Source organism: Podarcis gaigeae (assembly GCF_964106915.1).
Source record: "Podarcis gaigeae genome assembly, chromosome: 12".
NCBI classification, from domain to species: domain Eukaryota; kingdom Metazoa; phylum Chordata; class Lepidosauria; order Squamata; family Lacertidae; genus Podarcis; species Podarcis gaigeae.
The window spans coordinates 43,928,376-43,947,336 of NC_139688.1; the positions used below are offsets into that span (position 1 = coordinate 43,928,376).

General features: G+C 40.3%; 1 protein-coding gene across 10 annotated transcripts in view; it reads left to right on the top strand.

Moving 5' to 3' along the window:
- Positions 1-18,961, top strand: part of RBMS3 (RNA binding motif single stranded interacting protein 3) — a gene marked incomplete at its 3' end in the record, with an annotated part of 741,806 nt that overhangs the window by 647,898 nt on the left and 74,947 nt on the right. For all 10 annotated transcript variants that reach the window (XM_083705905.1, XM_083705904.1, XM_083705903.1 and 7 more), the window contains 2 exons: positions 1,284-1,390; positions 12,262-12,308. In XM_083705905.1, coding sequence (XP_083562031.1) covers positions 1,284-1,390; positions 12,262-12,308 — 154 coding nt within the window. The remainder of the gene's footprint in view (positions 1-1,283; positions 1,391-12,261; positions 12,309-18,961) is intronic.

Genomic DNA, 18,961 nt, shown 5'->3' on the forward strand with positions numbered 1-18,961 from the left:
TCTAACCTTTTTAAGGATATTTCTTGTTCATTCATCAAGATGTTTTTATTTTTTATTTTATTAGTAAACATCTCTGTTTTGTTTTGTTTTTTTTAAAGAAGAATAAGAATTGGGAAAGGATGCTGGCTCAGTCTTTTTCATAAATTTGTTTTCTTTTTCAGTACTATTTCATGCCAGCATGTTAGGAGTTGTTGTTTTTTTGGTCTGAAGCCTTTTGAACATTCGTTGAACAGTTGTACATTAGCTGTGCTGACTGTTTTATGATGAAAGACTGGGATCTCAGCTGGGGAGCATAAAGAAGGTCATCTGCCAGCTGTCTTAAGCTATAAGGATTTAATGGGGGGAACTAAGCTAATTTGATTGTTTGGCAAAAGCCTCCTTTGATCTCCTTGTATTTATTTCACTTACTCAAATATGTAAGCACAGGGTGCTGAGATACACAGAAGAAGAGTGAAAACATATTACTCAGACAAGCTTGTCTACTCTCTTCTTTCCCCACCAAATAGAAAAAAAGGGGGGGGAGCGGCAGTGTTTATGCTTTAACTAATGCCAGCCACGAATGTCTTAACTAGAATAGATGGCTAACCCTACAACTCCAGTTACAGATAGGTAGCCGTGTTGGTCTGCCAAAGTCAAAACAAAAAAAAATCCTTCCAGTAGCACCTTAAAGACCAACTAAGTCAGTTCTCGGTATGAGCTTTCGTGTGCATGCACACTTCTTCAGATACACTGAAACAGAAGTTTCCAGACCCTTCTATATAGTGAGAAGGTGGGGAGGGGTATTACTCAGAAGGGTGGTGGGAATGGGTGATTGGCAGATAGCTGTGATGAGCCTGTTGACGACTCTTAACGACTGCAATAGGTCTTACAGGAAGAAGCAAGGGGTGAAAAGGTGAAAAATGGCTTTGTCATGTATAATGAGATAAGAATCCAAGGTCTTTGTTCAGGCCAGGTTTCTCCATGGTCCTACAACTCCAGTTGAGCAATTTTATTATCAACCTAGGAAGAGCTAGGAAGGTCTTGGACTGAAGGCCCTTGTAGTCTAGTAACTTTTTTTCTGTCCTGGCCTACAGATCGTCCAAGAAGCTCACAGGCATGCAAAAGCCTTTCTCTGTTTTGTCCCCTACCATAGTGCATCTGAATATGACATTTCCATATAGCTTATTTCCTGATATTAGTGGCTATTGGTGGCTATCACCCATAGTTGCCTTTGATTGGACTTAACCGTCCAGGGGTCCTTTGCCTTTGCCTTAATACAGACCTGGCTTTTCCTTTCTTCGCAGCCCCAACAGAACCTTTGCTGTGCAAATTTGCTGACGGAGGGCAAAAGAAACGACAGAATCAAAGCAAGTACACGCAGAATGGGAGGCCATGGCCAAGAGAAGGAGAGGTGAGTCACAATTATCTTCAGTAATGCCTTGGGTATTTGGGTTGAGCTGATTGAGGAGCTGACTTGGGGGACCTGAATACAAAATAGGTCAAATGAGTCTAAGGATAAATACCGTATTTTTTGCTCTATCCCTGAAGCGCGAGTTCCCGCTGCACTCCGCAGGCTTTGGGTTCATTTCACTGAAGCCGGGAGAGCCTCCGGAGCGCGGAGGGAGTGCTCCCTCTGCGCTTGGGAGGCTTTGCATTGCTATCGCTGAAGCCAAGAAGCCTGCATTCGCTCCATAGGACACACACACATTTCCCCTTAATTTTTGGAGGGGAAAAAGTGCATCCTATAGAGCGAAAAATACATATTAAGAAATGGCATTACAAAACCATGCGTTAAATGCATTTAACCTTAGTGTTCTCACTCAGTAGTATTAAATGAGCAAAAATACATATATTTAGCATAAGGATCACTGATTGGAGCCTTAGGGGCAGTAGATTTGTACAGATGAGTTATCAATACTGTTTTCTATTGCAATGCTCATAAAATGGAAAGGACACCTATATGAGAGAGTTAGTTGGATCTACGTATAGTTTCACTTAGTTGAAATCAATGTGCAATCATGGCTAACTTAGGTCTCCTTGATTTCAGTAGGAACTTTGCCCGGATCCAACTCAAGTGATTTAGTTCAGGAAATCAGATATTTTATTCCAACAGATCCATTCATTATTAGGCAGCAGTATACATAATTAATGGGACCATTGTAGGAGTTGCATTCATCAAGTCATCTGCATAGCTGGCTTTCCGTCATTGGCATCTACAAAGATACTTTCCATACTCCTAGAGGCACACTACAAAGGAGGTTAACAGAAAGCCATTGTGAGGACATGCCTGTAACACAGGGCATATAATTTGAAAAGGAATTCTACAGCTAGCATATCCACCGTTCTGTACCTGGGCAGGATTGTTCCTAGTTGAGGTGTGCTGTTGCTGATATTTAGGATGCTGTATTTTGGGAAATGCATGAAGGAATGAAAGGCCACATACATTCCCCTAAGGGGAACAAGTTTGACCTATTCATACTTAGGATTTTTGCTCTGTCTCTGTTGTAACAAAATGCAATATTAGGACGTAACGTACTAGTTTTCCACAAGGCCATTAGAACAGCCTAATTTTAATTACCTTCTTCTCATTTCTATTCTTCTAAACATTTAGGTGTGATGTGCTTTGCATCACAAAGTACTTATAGAAGAAAAGAGGAAATAGGCTTGGTCCTATTTTTTTCTTTTTTAATCTTAGTAGCACATTGAGCCATTTGTATCACTGGAGTAAATCTCATTCAAATTCTTTCACATTCTCATGGAAATGATTAGTGAAAGCATATTTTTAAACCAGGGAGCATCCTAGCAGTTGTCATTTGGGTTATAAAAGGGTGTGTCTCTAATATAATTTCAAAAACAGATTTATTTATTTTTAAATTTAGATGTTTTCTGTTTGTATGTGTGTGTTTTAAATGGCGAATAACTGGTGGTTTTAAAAAATGGTTAGCAGTTTCCAACCACATTTTGCCCTTTACAAAGTAAGAATGTGGCTTGATAGTGTTGGCAGATACGTTATGGACCTTCAGTCTGGAGTGGGACATACTTAAGCACTACCAGTAACTTACAAAGACCAACAGGGATTATGTTCTGGAAAACATATATGTTGCTTACTTTCACAAGGTGGTTGCCATGTGCTGTTACAACAAAAAAAACCTAAGTATTGCCATTGTGGCAACAACATTGACTGAAGAAGAATAGTCTCAAAGGAGCTATTATGCTGGTGACCCAAGACCAATAAGCTTCCTTTTAGAGCCTTCGTGGCACATTGGCTGAAGAATCTGCTGAGCTAGGAACACCCACGGCGGCCTTGGTATGACAGACTGCAACAGGAAAGTCCTTGAAGACAGACTTATATAGCACATAATAATAATAATAATAATAATAATAATAATAATAATAATAATAATAATTTTACCCCACCCATCTGGCTGGGTTTCCCCAGCCACTCTGGGCGGCTTCCAACAAAATATTAAAATACAGTAGTCCATCAAACATTAAAAGCTTCCCTAAACAGGGCTGCCTTCAGATGTCTTCTAAAAGTCTGGTAGTTGCTGTTCTTTTTGACATCTGGTGGGAGGGCGTTCCACAGGGCGGGTGCCACTACCGAGAAGGCCCTCTGCCTGGTTCCCTGTAGCTTCACTTCTCACAGTGAGGGAACCACCAGAAGGACCTTAGAGCTGGACCTCAGTGTTTGGGCTGAATGATGGGGGTGGAAATGCTCCTTCAGGTATATTGGGCCAAGGCCGTTTAGGGCTTTAAAGGTCAGCACCAACACTTTGAATTGTGTTCAGAAACATACTGGGAGCTAATGTAGGTCTTTCAGGACCAGTGTTATGTGGTCTCGGCGGCCGCTCCCTGTTACCAGTCTAACACTTCTGTAGGGTCCACAACCCTGATAGTCTGTGTTTACACAATACATGCCATTGCTGCCCATCGTATTAACTTTACTGGGTTGCACACTAGGGTTTGGGTCAATAATGCTGACTCACTATTGTGCCTTGGGTAACTTACTGCACTATGTATGCTTATGGATTTTGCAGCTTTTCTTTTTTATATACATATTTTTTATTAATTTGCAATAACAATAATCCAATATATGCCTCATTGTATCAATACCAAATTATAATATCAATTCCCATATCAATCAATCAAATACCCAATTACACAATTTAGGTGCCCCCCGTGTGCTAAAATTGAAGGTTTGGTAATTTACTTTAATTCTGCTTCCAAACTCGATTCTGTAGCTTTTCTGTACATGAGAGGGACAATATTATCCCAGTGTTTACTTTTTTCCTACTCACCACACTTTCAAACATTACACAAAGTTTCTTGCACATAATCATAGCATTTGTGTTTATAAGATGCTTAACATGTGTCATCATAGCAACTCTTTTTCACTTTGTGAAGCTGAGGCATACCTTGGACGCAGAAGTGTTCTTTTGTGGGCAGAAGGCACTTGCACTCACCCAATGTGTCCCCTGTTGTTTTTTTGTTTTGTTTTGTTAATTCCCCTTCCATCATCATCATTTTCGGAACATATTAGTTACTTGTTACCTAAGAAGGTCTCCAAGTGACTTACATTTTTTCAAAAACAGAAATTCATTCTAGCATAAAAAGGGGAGTCATATAAAACACTAGTTACAGATAGGTAGCCGTGTTGGTCTGCCATAGTCAAAACAAAAAAAATTCCTTCCAGTAGCACCTTCAGTGTATCTGAAGAAGTGTGCATGCACACGAAAGCTCATACCAAGAACTAACTTAGTTGGTCTTTAAGGTGCTACTGGAAGGAATTTTTTTTGATATAAAACACTAACCTTTTTATCATTCAAAGCAGCCCCCCACCAACCCTGCAGTGTCTTGAAAATTTGAAAGCACATTAAAAAAAAACCTAACCAATTTGGTCCATCATTGGCTTGGGAAAAGGTTAGTTTTTTGCCTGGCATTAAAAGTTTCAGGCCAACATCTGTGGGGGAGAGCATTCCACAGGTGGGGAGCCTCAGCTGAAAAGGCCGTCTCCCTTGTTATGACCCTTTGAACTGCACTCAGAGGAGGTATACAGAGAAGTCCCTCATATGAAGATCTAAGGGTCTGGGTGGGTTCGTAGATTCATAGAATCACAGAAGTGTAGAGTTGGAAAGGACTTTGACGATAGTCTAGCCCAACCCTCTGCAATGGAAGAATCTCAACCGGGTGGCCATCCAACCTCTGCCTAAAACCTCCAAGAACGGAGGGTCCACAGCGATGCCAACTTGAATAAAATATTGTGAGGGCCCAGGTAAGCCCCGCCCTGCATAATCAATCACATGATGCAGTTCACACACACCCTGTCAGGGTACTGCCATCAGAACAGAGTAGGGAAGCAGAGGGGCAGTTGGGTTATAGGGAACCTCTGAAAATCTTGTGAAGCAGTTCCTCTTCCTGTTGTGATGAATGTCACACCTCCAGTGGGGAAAGGACCAGAGGATGCTGCTGGGAGCCTCAGCACCGCTCCTGGCCAAGCTGGCCAGGAGGGAAGCACGCTCCTTCTGTTGCCCACCCTGCGCAGAGGTATAAAATGCAAAGAAGGAAGGAAAAGGCTGGGGGTGACGAAGCTCTTATGTTGGGGGAAGTCCCGGAAACAACCACTCCCGGATTCCGCTAGCGATTGAGGTAGACATGAACTTGTGGTTCTGCCCTGTAAATAGTTTTGCACCAAAATAAAACCTGTAAAAGACAGGTCTGAGTCCCGACTGATTACTCAGGAGCAACCACCACTACCATCTGACACACCCCATATGAATGGGGATACCCATCAACTTTGTGGGGGCCGAAGCCCCCACAGCCCCTAAGAGTTGGCTCCTACAAGAGTCCACCACCTCCCGGGCGAGTCTGTTCCACTGTCGAACAGTTCTTACTGTCAGAAAGTTCTTCCTGGTGTTTAGACCTTTCTGAGAGAGGTGTTCCTTAATATATGGGCATCCTGGGCTATAAAAAGCAGGTGAAAACCAGCACTTCGAATTGAGCTTGGAAGCATACAACAAGCCAATGTAACTGGTACAGAGTTGGTGTTCTATGATCCGTTCACCTTAACACTTGTCAGCAGTCAGGCAGGTGCATTTTGCACGAATTGAAGTTCTGCCTCATTTTCAAACACAGCTCCATGAAAATTCTGAAAATTCTACGTGCTGTATTTCCAGTTTGAATATTGATCTCGGCTGCAGATAAATTTGACTGAAAATAGTGTTATTTTAAAACTTGAGGTTGAAATTATTTATCTGTAGACAACATATGTACAGTGGCTTTTTATAAGAAATGATTAGAAATATATAGTGAATATTCTGGTGCTGTATTACACAAAATTCCTTCAAAGATACACCCGTGTATATGGTAAAAAGGTAAAGGACCCCTGGATGGTTAAGTCCAGTCAAAGGTGACTATGGGATTGTGGCGCTCATCTCACTTTCAGGCTGAGGGAGCTGGCATTTGTCCGCAGATAGCTTTCCGGGTCATGTGGCCAACATAACTAAACCGGTTCTGGCACAATGGAACACCGTGACAGAAACCGGAGCTCATGGAAACGCCATTTACCTTCCTGCCACAGCAGTACCTATTTATCTACTGGCATTGGAGTGCTTTCGAACTGCTAGATTGGCAGGAGCTGGGGCAGAGCAGTGGGAGCTCATCCCATCACACAGATTCGAACCGCTGACCTTCCGATCAGCAAGCCCAAGAGGCGCAGTGGTTTAGACCACAAAGAATCAGACTGTGATTCTAAAAACATACTTGACAAAACTGGATAAGTTAGATTAGGAAGAGCAAAAGATTCATTGCTCTTACATTGGCTTTTTGAAATTATACATCTAAGTAGAAAATGGACTTAAATGAGCCACAGCAATAGCCTATATAATGAATTCAGAGACTGATCTCTTTGCAATAATAGAGTCATGAGCAACCCAGTCATATAACTCTGATGATGAGTTTCCCTGAGATTAGACCAGGATGAAATTAAGTAGTTTACTGCAGATAAGGGATCATAGATGCTTCCTTCATTCTTCCCCCTCTGTTTGCCACTTTTAATACACTTATCTAGAGCTAGGACTTCCTTTGTAAATAATCAGGAGGCAAACCTATGTACTGTATGTGCTCAAGCATGGAAAGAAAAATGAATTATCCTTAAAACAAACACACACACACAGACACTTTTCTTACAACTGTTCCTTTAACTTTCTCATTTTTGACCTACCATTTATTACTTTTCTACTCAATGCCCTCTAGCAATTTAAAGAGAGAAATATACAGAGGTCATTTGGGAGATTGGGATTTCCCTACTTGGTTGTAAAGTCAATAGCTGCAGGAAAGTCAAAGTTTCTGATCCTGGTGCCAGTCCTTTTCTCTCTACGAGCAGCAGGCATTTAGAAATGATTAGCAGGTCTCTGTTGCGTGTATTTCAGATCTCAGACACAGGCTGTTTTATGCTTCCAAGCAGACAGGTAATACTGGATTGAGCTCCATAGTCCTCTATGGACAGAAATGATTCAGTCTGATAGCTGGCTGAGTTTTTATTCTTGGCTCTATGCACAAGACTATTAAGGGACCTGGGAACTCCAGCAGATTGGCCCCAGTTGACATTCCTCCGACCCAAAATATACCAAATCTGTCATACAATGTGGGGACATTAATCATATTCACAATTATAATGGGCATTTCTATGGGGCTGAGCCAACAAGATTCCTGGGTGAAGATGGGTTAGGGTCCTTGTCCTTGAAATCAGGCTAGATTTGATTTTTTTGTTTTCTGTTGGTATCTCTGGTAACTTCTCTCTTTCATCATGAATATTGGCGCATACTATGGATGCCTGCTCTGTAGTGAGTCAGAAAATAAGCAGTGGTGGTCTATAGGAGGGAGAGAAATAAGGCTAGTGAGAAATAGAACAGAAAATCTTGGCAGAACATTTCCATATGTCTCAACCCTAAGCACTTGAGTCGTCTCGATTTCCTTGGAATTTACTTCCACTTAATTACATTTAGGATCACAGCCATAATGTTTAGCTGTGTCAGTTCAAATAGTTCCAGTGCACAAAGCACATGTGGTACTTGTCTTTCATACATTCACTTGCAGGTCCTCAGGCCTATGGAGCATAGATTTTGGGGATTTTGCTGACCCTCTGTTGGAATACCAGGTGATTTGGAGCTAATCTGGGAGGTACATTTATAAAGCAATGTTTCTCCTTGAGACAGTCAGGAGATACTGTAATAAATAGTACAAATCAGAAGATAACAAATGCTGGAAAAGATCTTTAAGGACTCATAACATTCACATCAGATTGGGTGTAAGCTTAATCTTTCCAAGCTTCTTAACTCCTTCAGTATCTAGTTAATTTTTGCTCTTTTATGCTTCAACCAAAGCAAAATTTGTGAGGAATAGAATAAGATGCGTATGGAAAGAATGGCTCCCCCTCCCAGTGAGCCTACTCCTTTCCCCTTTCATTATTGCTAGGGCTAGCATCAAGAGTTGATATCATTATGTGCCTGATGACATCTTGACAGAAGGTCCATCGTGGATCACAGCCCCTTGACACCCTCTCCAGCTGCCTTTCTTATCTGGTTCCCTGTTCTCATACAATGAGCTAGCAGGTAGCAGTGATAGCTACAAGGAGAACATGGTTCAGTTCAGGACGTGTGCCTATTTTGTGTTCATAAATCCATTTCTTCCTGGTTTTGCATTGATGTACATTTTTATTTTATTTCTTAAAATGAAAATATGTACATAATGCATATAAATACATAAAAATAAATAAAACAAACTCTCTCTCTCTCTCTCTCTCTCTCTCTCTCTCTGTACATTTCTAAATATTTGTATCCTAAAATATGCTTGTTAAATGCATTTTGGAATTTTTTTGAGCTGAGGAGAATTTGGAAGAGTGCAAAATCAGAAGGGTGGTAATATTTCAATCTGCATATTAGTCCGAGGAGTGCAGATCAGATTACTTCACAACCTAATTCACAAAGATCAAATTCATCAAGCTTCTCTAATGTTAACATAAATGGCTACCATTTCTGAGCACCCGGTATTGGAAATGTCAGCTGTAAGCGTTTATAATAGATCGGAACAGTCACTGTATTAAAATCAAATACACCAGTTCCATTAATGTCATGTTTATTTTTCATGCAGTGTGCATTGAAATGTATTCTGCAGCTACGCGCAGTGTGGTTTTAAATACAAGCCATTTTCAAAAAAGGGTGTCAGCATCAAAGGTAATCCTAGGGATTGCCTAGTAAGAGGCAACAGAGCTTAGCGGGGGATAACTGCTAGGAAAGAATTCTGAATTCCTGAACCATTTTTTATATAAACATGTTTGTGGATTTGGAGCTGACTTGGCTTGGCCTAACTCAGTCCCATACAGGTCTTACTCAAAACTGCACACACAACCTTAATAGAAGCCAGAAACATTATTTTCATAGCATATCAGTGAGAATATGTACATTGAAATGAGTGTCTCTCAGCGTGTTTCATTGGGGAGAACATCTTATTTCTTGAACGTACAGCTGTATGTTCATAACATGCTATGTCTAAATGTTTGATTTATTGTTTAAAATGTTTTTTATTTTTTTAAAAAAATTGTAAGTCTTTTAATCACACAGTATTTTATTTTTTTAGTTAAAACTGTCATAAATTATCAAAAAAAAGATTAATGCCAAGTTAACTCACCCACTGAGTAAAGCTTATTTTACTACAGGAATGTTTAAACCAGATCTCATTTGGACTGTTGGCTTTATCCTTTTCTTCTTCAAAGAGCTTCTAGCTCAGAATACTTACAATGAGGAAGGTTTATTCGCTTTCTGTTTATTTATTTCCTTTTTCCTTTTTTGCCAAATCATCCCCCACGTTTCTAACAACTTTTAAACAATTCCTGTGACCCATTTGCTCTCCTCTTCTCTTCCTTATGTGTCTACCACATGCTTATTGGTTTCCAGATCCTTATTGTTTACTTTCTACCTTGCATCTCACTTTCTGGCTGGGCTTTCGAGTTATAGTCCATCTCATTTATTTGGGTCATTATGTGTGCCAGTCATCCTCCTCTGTATGGCTCACCTTGTCAGGCTGACATTGTACTTAAATTACAAGTTCATACCTGTAGGCAGGCTGTTTGCTTTTATTTTTCCAACTGAAGAAGATGGAGACAAGCATACAAAAGGCGTATAGACCTCTGATGACACACTATCAGTTTACAGGAGGTGTTTGGACTTGATATCCCGCCTTTCACTCCCCTTAAGGAGTCTCAAAGCGACTAACAATCTCCTTTTCCCTTCCTCCTCCACAACAAACACTCTGTGAGGTTAGTGGAGCTGAGAGACTTCAGAGAAGCGTGACTGGCCCAAGGTCACCCAGCAGCTGCATGTGGAGGAGTGGGGAAGCGAACCCGGTTCCCCAGATTACGAGTCCACCGCTCTTAACCACTACACCACACTGGCTTTGCCAGTCAGCACTGTCAGTCAAAAGGGAAATAACCAATAATGGTATGGATTGCATTGTATGATTGGCCCACGGTTGGCATTAAGAGTTGACACTCAGTTCCTCTGATTCCTTTTACATTTTAAACATTATCACACGATCGGAACACCCCGCTCATTGAGTAAGCAGAATAAACAGGGTAATATGTAGCACAACTGTATTTTGCGATGTCAGTGGTTGCTGTTACCAGCATTGCAGTTTTATCTTGTTTTTGCTGGTTTTAAAAGCAACATCCCAAGTCATTGGGGTAATGTTATCAATACAGTACCACTGAACATAACTGGCCAAGCCTAATAATTATTGTGTCTCAACATAGTTTTGCTGGTTTAGTAACTGATCATTTGTCTGTAAGAAGAAAATAAATGTGAACCAACTTACATTTTGCACCATTTAACTGTTGTAGTTTGTATCCTAGTCATGGTCTATAAGGGGCAGGGCTGCAGCTAGGGGGTGATGAGAAAGGCCCCCTCCAGGGGTGCAGGTGGGGGGGGGCTCAAAATTGGTTTAAAAAATAAATATTGGATTTTCTGTGAAAAAATTCATTACAAGGTGAAGTGTGTGAGGAATTGAATGGGTGGAGGGGGGGTTGGAGGAGAAGTGGAAAGACGAGTTAATTTGTCCATGGCTAGGGGGCGCAATCTGGATGGTTCTGCCAGGGGCATAAGATCACCTAGCTATGGCTCTGATCCACAACAGGAATAAAGTCTCCAATACAGAAAAGCATGATTGCTATCATGGGCTCTAAACTGAGCATTTTAAATGCTTGACACATTCAACTAAAGAAAAATAAAATAACAAACAGCACAGAAGGTGCAAATCAGTTGAAATAAACAGAATACATTTACCGGGCAATTGTATACTATTTCTTGGAGAATAAAAATATCTACATGGTGTTGCATCTTTCACCTCCATCTTTGGGGGCAATTCAAGAGGGTGAAGGTGAACCAAAGTGGTTTGCAAGGAGAGGAGAGAACTTTGCACATTGCTTACTGAATGTATGAAGTGGCCAAATGGTCATTTTTCTACTTCATTACAAAAAAACACACCACAATTCCTGAGGTCTCTCCCTGCACCTATGAGCTCCTCATATAACGTAGTACATTCTGGCGCTGCTTCCTAGAATGACCATTGTGTAGCCACATGGGGATTCTGGGATATAAGCTTTGTACAAAGAACCTCAAACCCCTCTAAGCACAAATGGGACTTGCATAAACTCCAGAGAAAAATTGCAACTTGCAACCCTCCAAATGTTCCTGGACTCCAACCCCATCATTCCTGATCATTGCCAGACTGCCTGTGGCTGATGGGAATTGGAGTCCAACAACAGTCACACAACATTGGGGGTTGAAATTGTCAGCCAACGAGGGCTTGTGGGCCACGATATACCATTTTATAAAGAGCCATGCACGGGGTTTTTTTTTGTTTTAACTCAAAGCGGGAAAAGACCACCCAGGTACCACTCACATTTGTGAAGCACAACCTGCACACAGACACCACAACATTTCTTCTAAGTTCCTCCGCTCTCGGCAAGAGAGACAGAAAAACAACAACAACAATGCCTCTTTTATGGTGAATGAAGACTTTTGTGAAAATAGAAGCAGCGTTTGGCACAGCACGAAACTGACATCAATAGAATGCAAGTTTTTAAAAGCACTAAAAGTCAATTTAAGACCAAAAATGGGGGGAAAGGATTATATAGTGGGTTCACTAATTTTCCCCCTTTTTCGTTGGTTGTTGTGTGTATGTGTGATATAAAAAGAGTAACCTTCTGTTTTCCCCCCTAACTGTGTACAGGCTGGCATGGCCTTGACATATGACCCCACGGCCGCTATTCAGAATGGGTAAGTAGCATATACTTTACTATTTAAAAAATACTACATGGCACCATGATCTCCCCCTGCCCCCGACTGGTTTCCAGCAGCAAAAAAAAAAAAAAAATTAAGAACAAGTCACCCACAAAAATGCTGTTGAAAACAAATTTAAGCTAGCTTGTCAAACATAAATGCTAGTTTTCTTTTTTCCCCTTTTTGCATCCTGTTGTTTATATCATCTAGTTGACTGTGAAGCCTTTTCTCATATCCATTTGGCAACTGCAGATTTACGTAGGCTTGTACGTTCTCTGGAGAAGAAGTCATTCTCTTTCCCTGACAGCAGATATGTTCTGGCAATAGATAGTTCCCTCAGTATGCCTAGTTCCTTCACTCAAGAAGCATACATATTCAAATTATCTTCAGGACTAGTGAAGGATCATTTCTCCCCTGAATGCCCCTCATAACAAAGGTCTTTCTTCTTCTTCTTCTTCTTCTTCTTCTTCTTCTTCTTCTTCTTCTTCTTCTTCTTCTTCAAAGGTATTTGTCAGGCAGCATTTATCAGTGCATTTTTCAATTCCAAACAACCATTTAAAGGTGTTTCTGGCCATCTTTTAGTGAAAACTAGCAAATGTCCCAAACCCCATCCACCACCCTTTTGGAGAAAGATCCACTCATTTGAAGAGAAACATTTTTTACTCTGGAGTAATGGCTCTCTTGAAAGTTAAGTACTCCCATTCGTGGGAAGTGACAGATAAAATTGTAAGCCTCTCAATAATATACATTTTCCTGTGTGGACAATCTCCATGACAACATCGCAGTTCACATTGGCTTTTCGTTCTGTCAGAGAGAGAGATTCTCCATGTGCACATAAAGTAGGCGTAATAATAATAATTTATTATTTATTATTTATACACAATACATGCATGTGGGAGCCATTTTTGGTTGTTTCCATGCATGGGTTGGTGACAAGCAAGGGGTATCACCAGATCTCATCACCAGAATCCTGCCTCAGAATTTCTCCTTTGAATTTCCAAGAAACTGGAGGTTGTACTGGGCTTTTGATTCATGATGGTTCTTTCCTCTCAGCACTCTCACTGGCTCCCTCTCACACAGCCCTCTCTAGAGAACTTGACGGATGACATCTTTCCCAGCCTTGTCATCCACAGAAAGGGTTGCACATGGTTATTGTAAAACAGACTTGCTGGCTCCAACTCATCTTTCTCATTTCTAATCTGATATCACGGCAATGAAAGCCTCCAATGTAATAATGCTTGGTAATACTTAAGTTTTATGTTAGCCCAGGGATATTGTTCATGAGCTTTTTGTCAGAACTACCTATGGGCATGCCACGCAAGGAGATAATGTTTATTTCTGAGGATAAATATGAGGCATTGGCGTTGTGCAACTTCATAAAGACATAGTGGTAGTGAAATTTTTGGCACTGAAATACAGCCTGTATAGGACAAACGATGATGCATTTCCCAACCGTGGTTTCCTTCTCTGATGTAGACGTTGAAATATGTGAACTGCCTGCTAGTTATCAGCCATGTGTCCTGAAGAACTCTGTTGTAAACCAGGTGTTATCTTGTTAAGGACGTTTGTAAATCTGTCCTTGTAGCCTGTGTATATACACCAAAGATGTTAGTATATCAAAGAACAAAAATACGTGAGTGTAGTTACAGATAAATAAATGATCTCCTGCCAGGTGTGTTACTCCATATAAAAGGTAAAGGGACCCCTGACAATTAAGTCCAGTCACAAACGACTCTGGGGTTGCAGCGCTCATCTCTCTTTAAAGGCCGAGGGAGCCGGTGTTTGTCCGCTTCCGGGTCATGTGGCCAGCATGACTAAGCCGCTTCTGGTGAAACCAGAGCAGTGCACGGAAATGGTCTTTACCTTCCCGCCACAGCGGTACCTGTTTATCTACTTGCACTGCATGCTTTCGAACTGTAGGTTGGCAGGAGCTGGAACTGAACAACGGGAGCGGGGATTCGAACCACCGACCTTTCGTTCGGCAAGCCCAAGTGGTACAGTGGTTTAACTCACAGCACCACCCTAGCCACATGCTTTTAAAGTCTGCCATGACAGATTGTGGAATTTACTGGGTTTTAAAAAATAATTCATTATGCCTTTTTCCCTGTTTTGCCATACAAGGAACCTTACACTCCCACAACACATTTTATGAACTAGAGTATTTTCTTGTCTATTAATTCATTGGGATTATGCGTCTGGATGCCAATTTCAACTGATATTGAGTGTTCCTGATTTCAAAACCTTTTGAGCGTTAAAAGAGACAAGTGAAACCATTATTAGTTAGAAGAGCCTACATGTATGGCAGAGGGGGGTGAGCTGCATTGTTTTATACTAACAATGTCTTGGGCCAGGTCCAATAAGTTCTCATAGCATTTAGACATCCAGCTGGTGCTTGTGAAACAAAGCACTTACTCTTGCTATTGATGTAAAATAATGAAATTCTCAAGTGACAAAAAAAAATGAAGTGTTTTCTGGGGCAGTAGTAACATCCCATGGGCTTGTTGTTTTGTTGTTGTTCTAGTTACAGATAGGTAGCCGTGTTGGTCTGCCATAGTCAAAACAAAAAAAATTCCTTCCAGTAGCACCTTAAAGACCAACTAAGTCAGTTCTTGGTATGAGCTTTCGTGTGCATGCACACTTCTTCAGATACACTGAAACAGAAGTTTCCAGACCCTTCTATATAGTGAGAAGGTGGGGAGGGGTATTACTCAGAAGGGTGGTGGGAATGGGTGATTGGCAGACTGTGATTGATTGAAAATGGATGCCTTGTTTTTTGAGGTAATTTTGAATTGTACACTTGATTGACATGGGAGCATTCCCTGGACTGACTGAGGAAAACCCCTTTTGGTATGTTGAGGGTGGGAGCAAGTGATAACAGAACTGACAGGAGGACTACTAGGAGAGAATTTTGGGGGGGGGATATGATGGTAGAGTAATGGGAAGAGAGACTGGGGTCTAAATGTTTATCTGGAAAATGGCATTTATTTATGTTTGAAAGCAATATTGTCATAGCTAAAATGTTTGTAGTTAGGACTACTGTAATAGCATAACAAATGCTGCTGTAGTAGAACAGTTTGGGATATAGAAAAAGATGTGTTTATCACCAGCTGCTTGAATTGTAAATCTCATGTTGCTAAGATGATCATCTTCCTCACCATTATTTATTCAATTTATTAGCCACTTGCCACATAAGGAACGTCCAAGCAGCTTACAACATTTTAAGTGCATGAAGCATAACTTTACATCATAAAAGAACAATACACTTCTAGCAATAAGGTAGAATTTACATTTGGAAGTTAGAGAATTCTATTTGTTTTTCTTATCAAATACTTTTTTTAAAAAGAAAAGTAGCCAGTTTTGAGTGTTTTGATAAACACTCATGTCTTTGAACTCCTATAATGCTGCTTGCTGATCTGGAATTGAGAGGTGTGTATGTAAAATTAGCCTGCTGTACAAAGGAAAAATTTACAAAGGTTGTCCACTTTTGCCTCTCTGCCCACCGCTGACATGTGGCCACTGAAAGCTTTGCCTAGAATGGAATGTGGTCCTTAGGCTAGAAAAACGTCACCCACACCCTTTGTATGATCTTGAGAGATTTGGTGGAGTATGATCTTTTATGATCTTGTGAGATTTGGTGGAGTCAATCAGAAGCAGTGTTAGAAGAGAATATGCAAAGGTCAGAGCAGTTAGCTGCTGTGAGAGATGGAAGAGAGCCTTTTTTGAGGTTTGCTAAGGCTAATAAAGCAGCAGGTGAAGAGGACAGTAAGTTGTCTTTCTTTTGGACTAGAAAGCTCTGGAGAAACCAGAAACACAGGACAGGGTTCCAGTGTGCCAACTCTTCGGATGTCGTCTTAACTTCTTACAAAGATTGTATAAGCTATACAACAGGCAACCTAGGAGATAATGGGAATTAACTTTTGATCCTTTTGCTTCTCCATTGGCCTGAAATGGGATTTCTAAACGTTCCTTGGTAGAAATAATTACGAGTGAGTGAGGAAGAATTTTTAAAATGTATGTATTCCTCACCTTTCAATGGCAAAAGAAATCCAAAACCCAACCAAGGTGGCTTAGAAAATTGGAAAATTGAGGGAAGAGGAAAAAAGATGAATTCTTTAAGAGGAAATGAATAAAGGAAAAAACTTGTTTACGTCCAAGTACTATTGTCCTTCCTACCAGACCACTGAATTCTCCTTAAGCAACGAAATCTTGTCTTCTCCTCCTGAAAGCTTAGGAAGCTGCATGAGCGTCTGAATACCTATTTTATCTTAAGTCTTATAAGAGAGCATTTGCAAGTTATTACGGTGAAAAGTCCTTGACATGAAAGCTGAGAGAGACATGTGGTGGTTGTGTGGGTGTTTTTTGCTCCTTGCTGTTGCTTGAGTATGTATTTTCCAGGCTTAAATGCTATCTAGATAACTGCTTCTCTTTAACTGAAAAGGAAATGGTTAGCTGCCTATCAAGTCCTGGGCTTAAGCAAGCCTTTTTTTGCAAAAGGTGCATCAAATGTGATTCACGAAGAGCTTATTCCCAGGTAGGAGTTTTGGAAGGTTCAAGAAGGACGTTTCCCTCTTTGTATATTTTCTTACCCTCTACAGTCTTTCATCTACATTGCATCCATCTAAGTGGCAATGTTTTTAACCTCTTAGGGGGAAATATTGTCCATGTGATGGAAAGGATTAGAACAGAAAAGAGCAAAAACACACAGTTCTGGTTACTTGCAGGCTTACTTACATTTATTTCATTTTCAAGCTGAGTACCCTATAAATCCCAGTACTATAATCATGTACTGATCATTTTCATTTAGCATCTCTAGATTCATTTTGCTTATGTACTTAAAACCAAAATTTGTCAGGGAACCAGTGTCCACTCCTAGTGGCCAACACAGGAGTGCTAATGAAATAGAGAGAACTCGCCAATATTCCTGGTGAGCCAATGAAATATAAATGCATTCAGAACCCACTTTTTTAAAAAATAAAAGGCTCCTGCTTGATGACCAAAGAGCACCAGTGGTGTGTAAAATGTTCCTATCTCCTCATTCATTACCTCATAAATAGGACACCTGCAAAATATTACCCAGCTATGTTTGAAAGCTAAAACCACAGACATTTGTTGTCAAGCATTTAGTGTGTAGGCAGTACTGAACAGAAATTTATTGCTGTTTTCTTTAATTCCCCTTCTCCTCCACCCCTTCCCAGAGCCTAGTATGCTTGCCACACATATTTTGAAATCTTACTTTTTATTTATTACTGAAATGAAATTTCTGTCAGATTACTTTTGACTTCTTCTTTTTCTCCCTGTCACTGTCCCCATCTCAACACAACTAAATGCCCGATTGCTTACTTTAATTAACTGTAAGCTCTAAACCTCAAGAGAAAATAAACCAACCTCTCCCAAGAGGTTTGTTCCTCCAACTCACATCAGCCAAATGGTCAGGAATGATGGGAGGTATCGTCTAAAAAAATCAGGAGGGTATCAGGGACAAGCTTATATAAATTTATGTTGTCATTCAAGTAGTTCTAATAAGTGATTAATAAACTCCATCTTTGAATAAACCTATTGTCCCACCGAGTTCTCTCATTTGAATTGTTACAGTGCAGTCTTAGACATGACTATGCTCTCAAGTCAGTGTGTATATGATTATAATGTTAGGCCTATATATAAGATCCCAGATCCAGAAAAACCAATCCAGCAATGGTGACTGATCAATCCCACGCCAATATTCAGCAGCATATGCATACTGCAGTAAGTAAACATATTACCATTTCCAAATTATAGTTATTCATTTGTTGAAGGTGCCTCACAAGCATCTGTTGGTAAATATTATCCTGTAACTTCTTAAATTACATTTTAAATTTCTTATCCAATATAGGCTGTTAGCTGAAGAAGTCCAAATACATATTAACAAAATTTGACTTAACATGTTCTTAGCTTCAGCAGTTATCCTTATTTAAATTTTACTTAGCATACATGGGCTGAAATGTCACTGGTGTTTTATAATCACCTTCCTTTATGTTTTTAACTCGCAATTTTCCGAAAGACTGTTTTCAACTCCATTCTCAAATTGTACTGGAGATGTTGCAGGGCAGGCTCTTTTCTTGTCCTCTTTAATATTATGGGATGTGGTATCCAATATCATTAATAATGTATACGTTTTGTCTACCAGACCAATGACCATATTTCCCCATAACTATAAATGCATGATCTAATTTGAAAATATGGGAACCAAATAAGATTTTTGTGTACAGTGGTACCTCGGGTTACATACGCTTCAGGTTACATACGCTTCAGGTTACAGACTCCTCTAACCCAGAAATAGTGCTTCAGGTTAAGAACTTTGCTTCAGGAAGAGAACAGAAATAGTGCTGCAGCGGCGCGACAGCAGCAGGAGGCCCCATTAGCTAAAGTGGTGCTTCAGGTTAAGAACAGTTTCAGGTTAAGAACGGATCTCCGGAACAAATTAAGTACTTAACCTGAGGTACCACTGTACCTGTGTTTTGGGGAGGTCTTTATTTCTCTTCACTTTGCATGCACATGGCAACACAAATCACTTTATGTAATGGAAAAAATCATTCCATTCAGTAAATCACCGTATGAAATGACTACATTCCATTAAATATTTTATTTTTGCAAAACCATAGCTTTTTCAAATA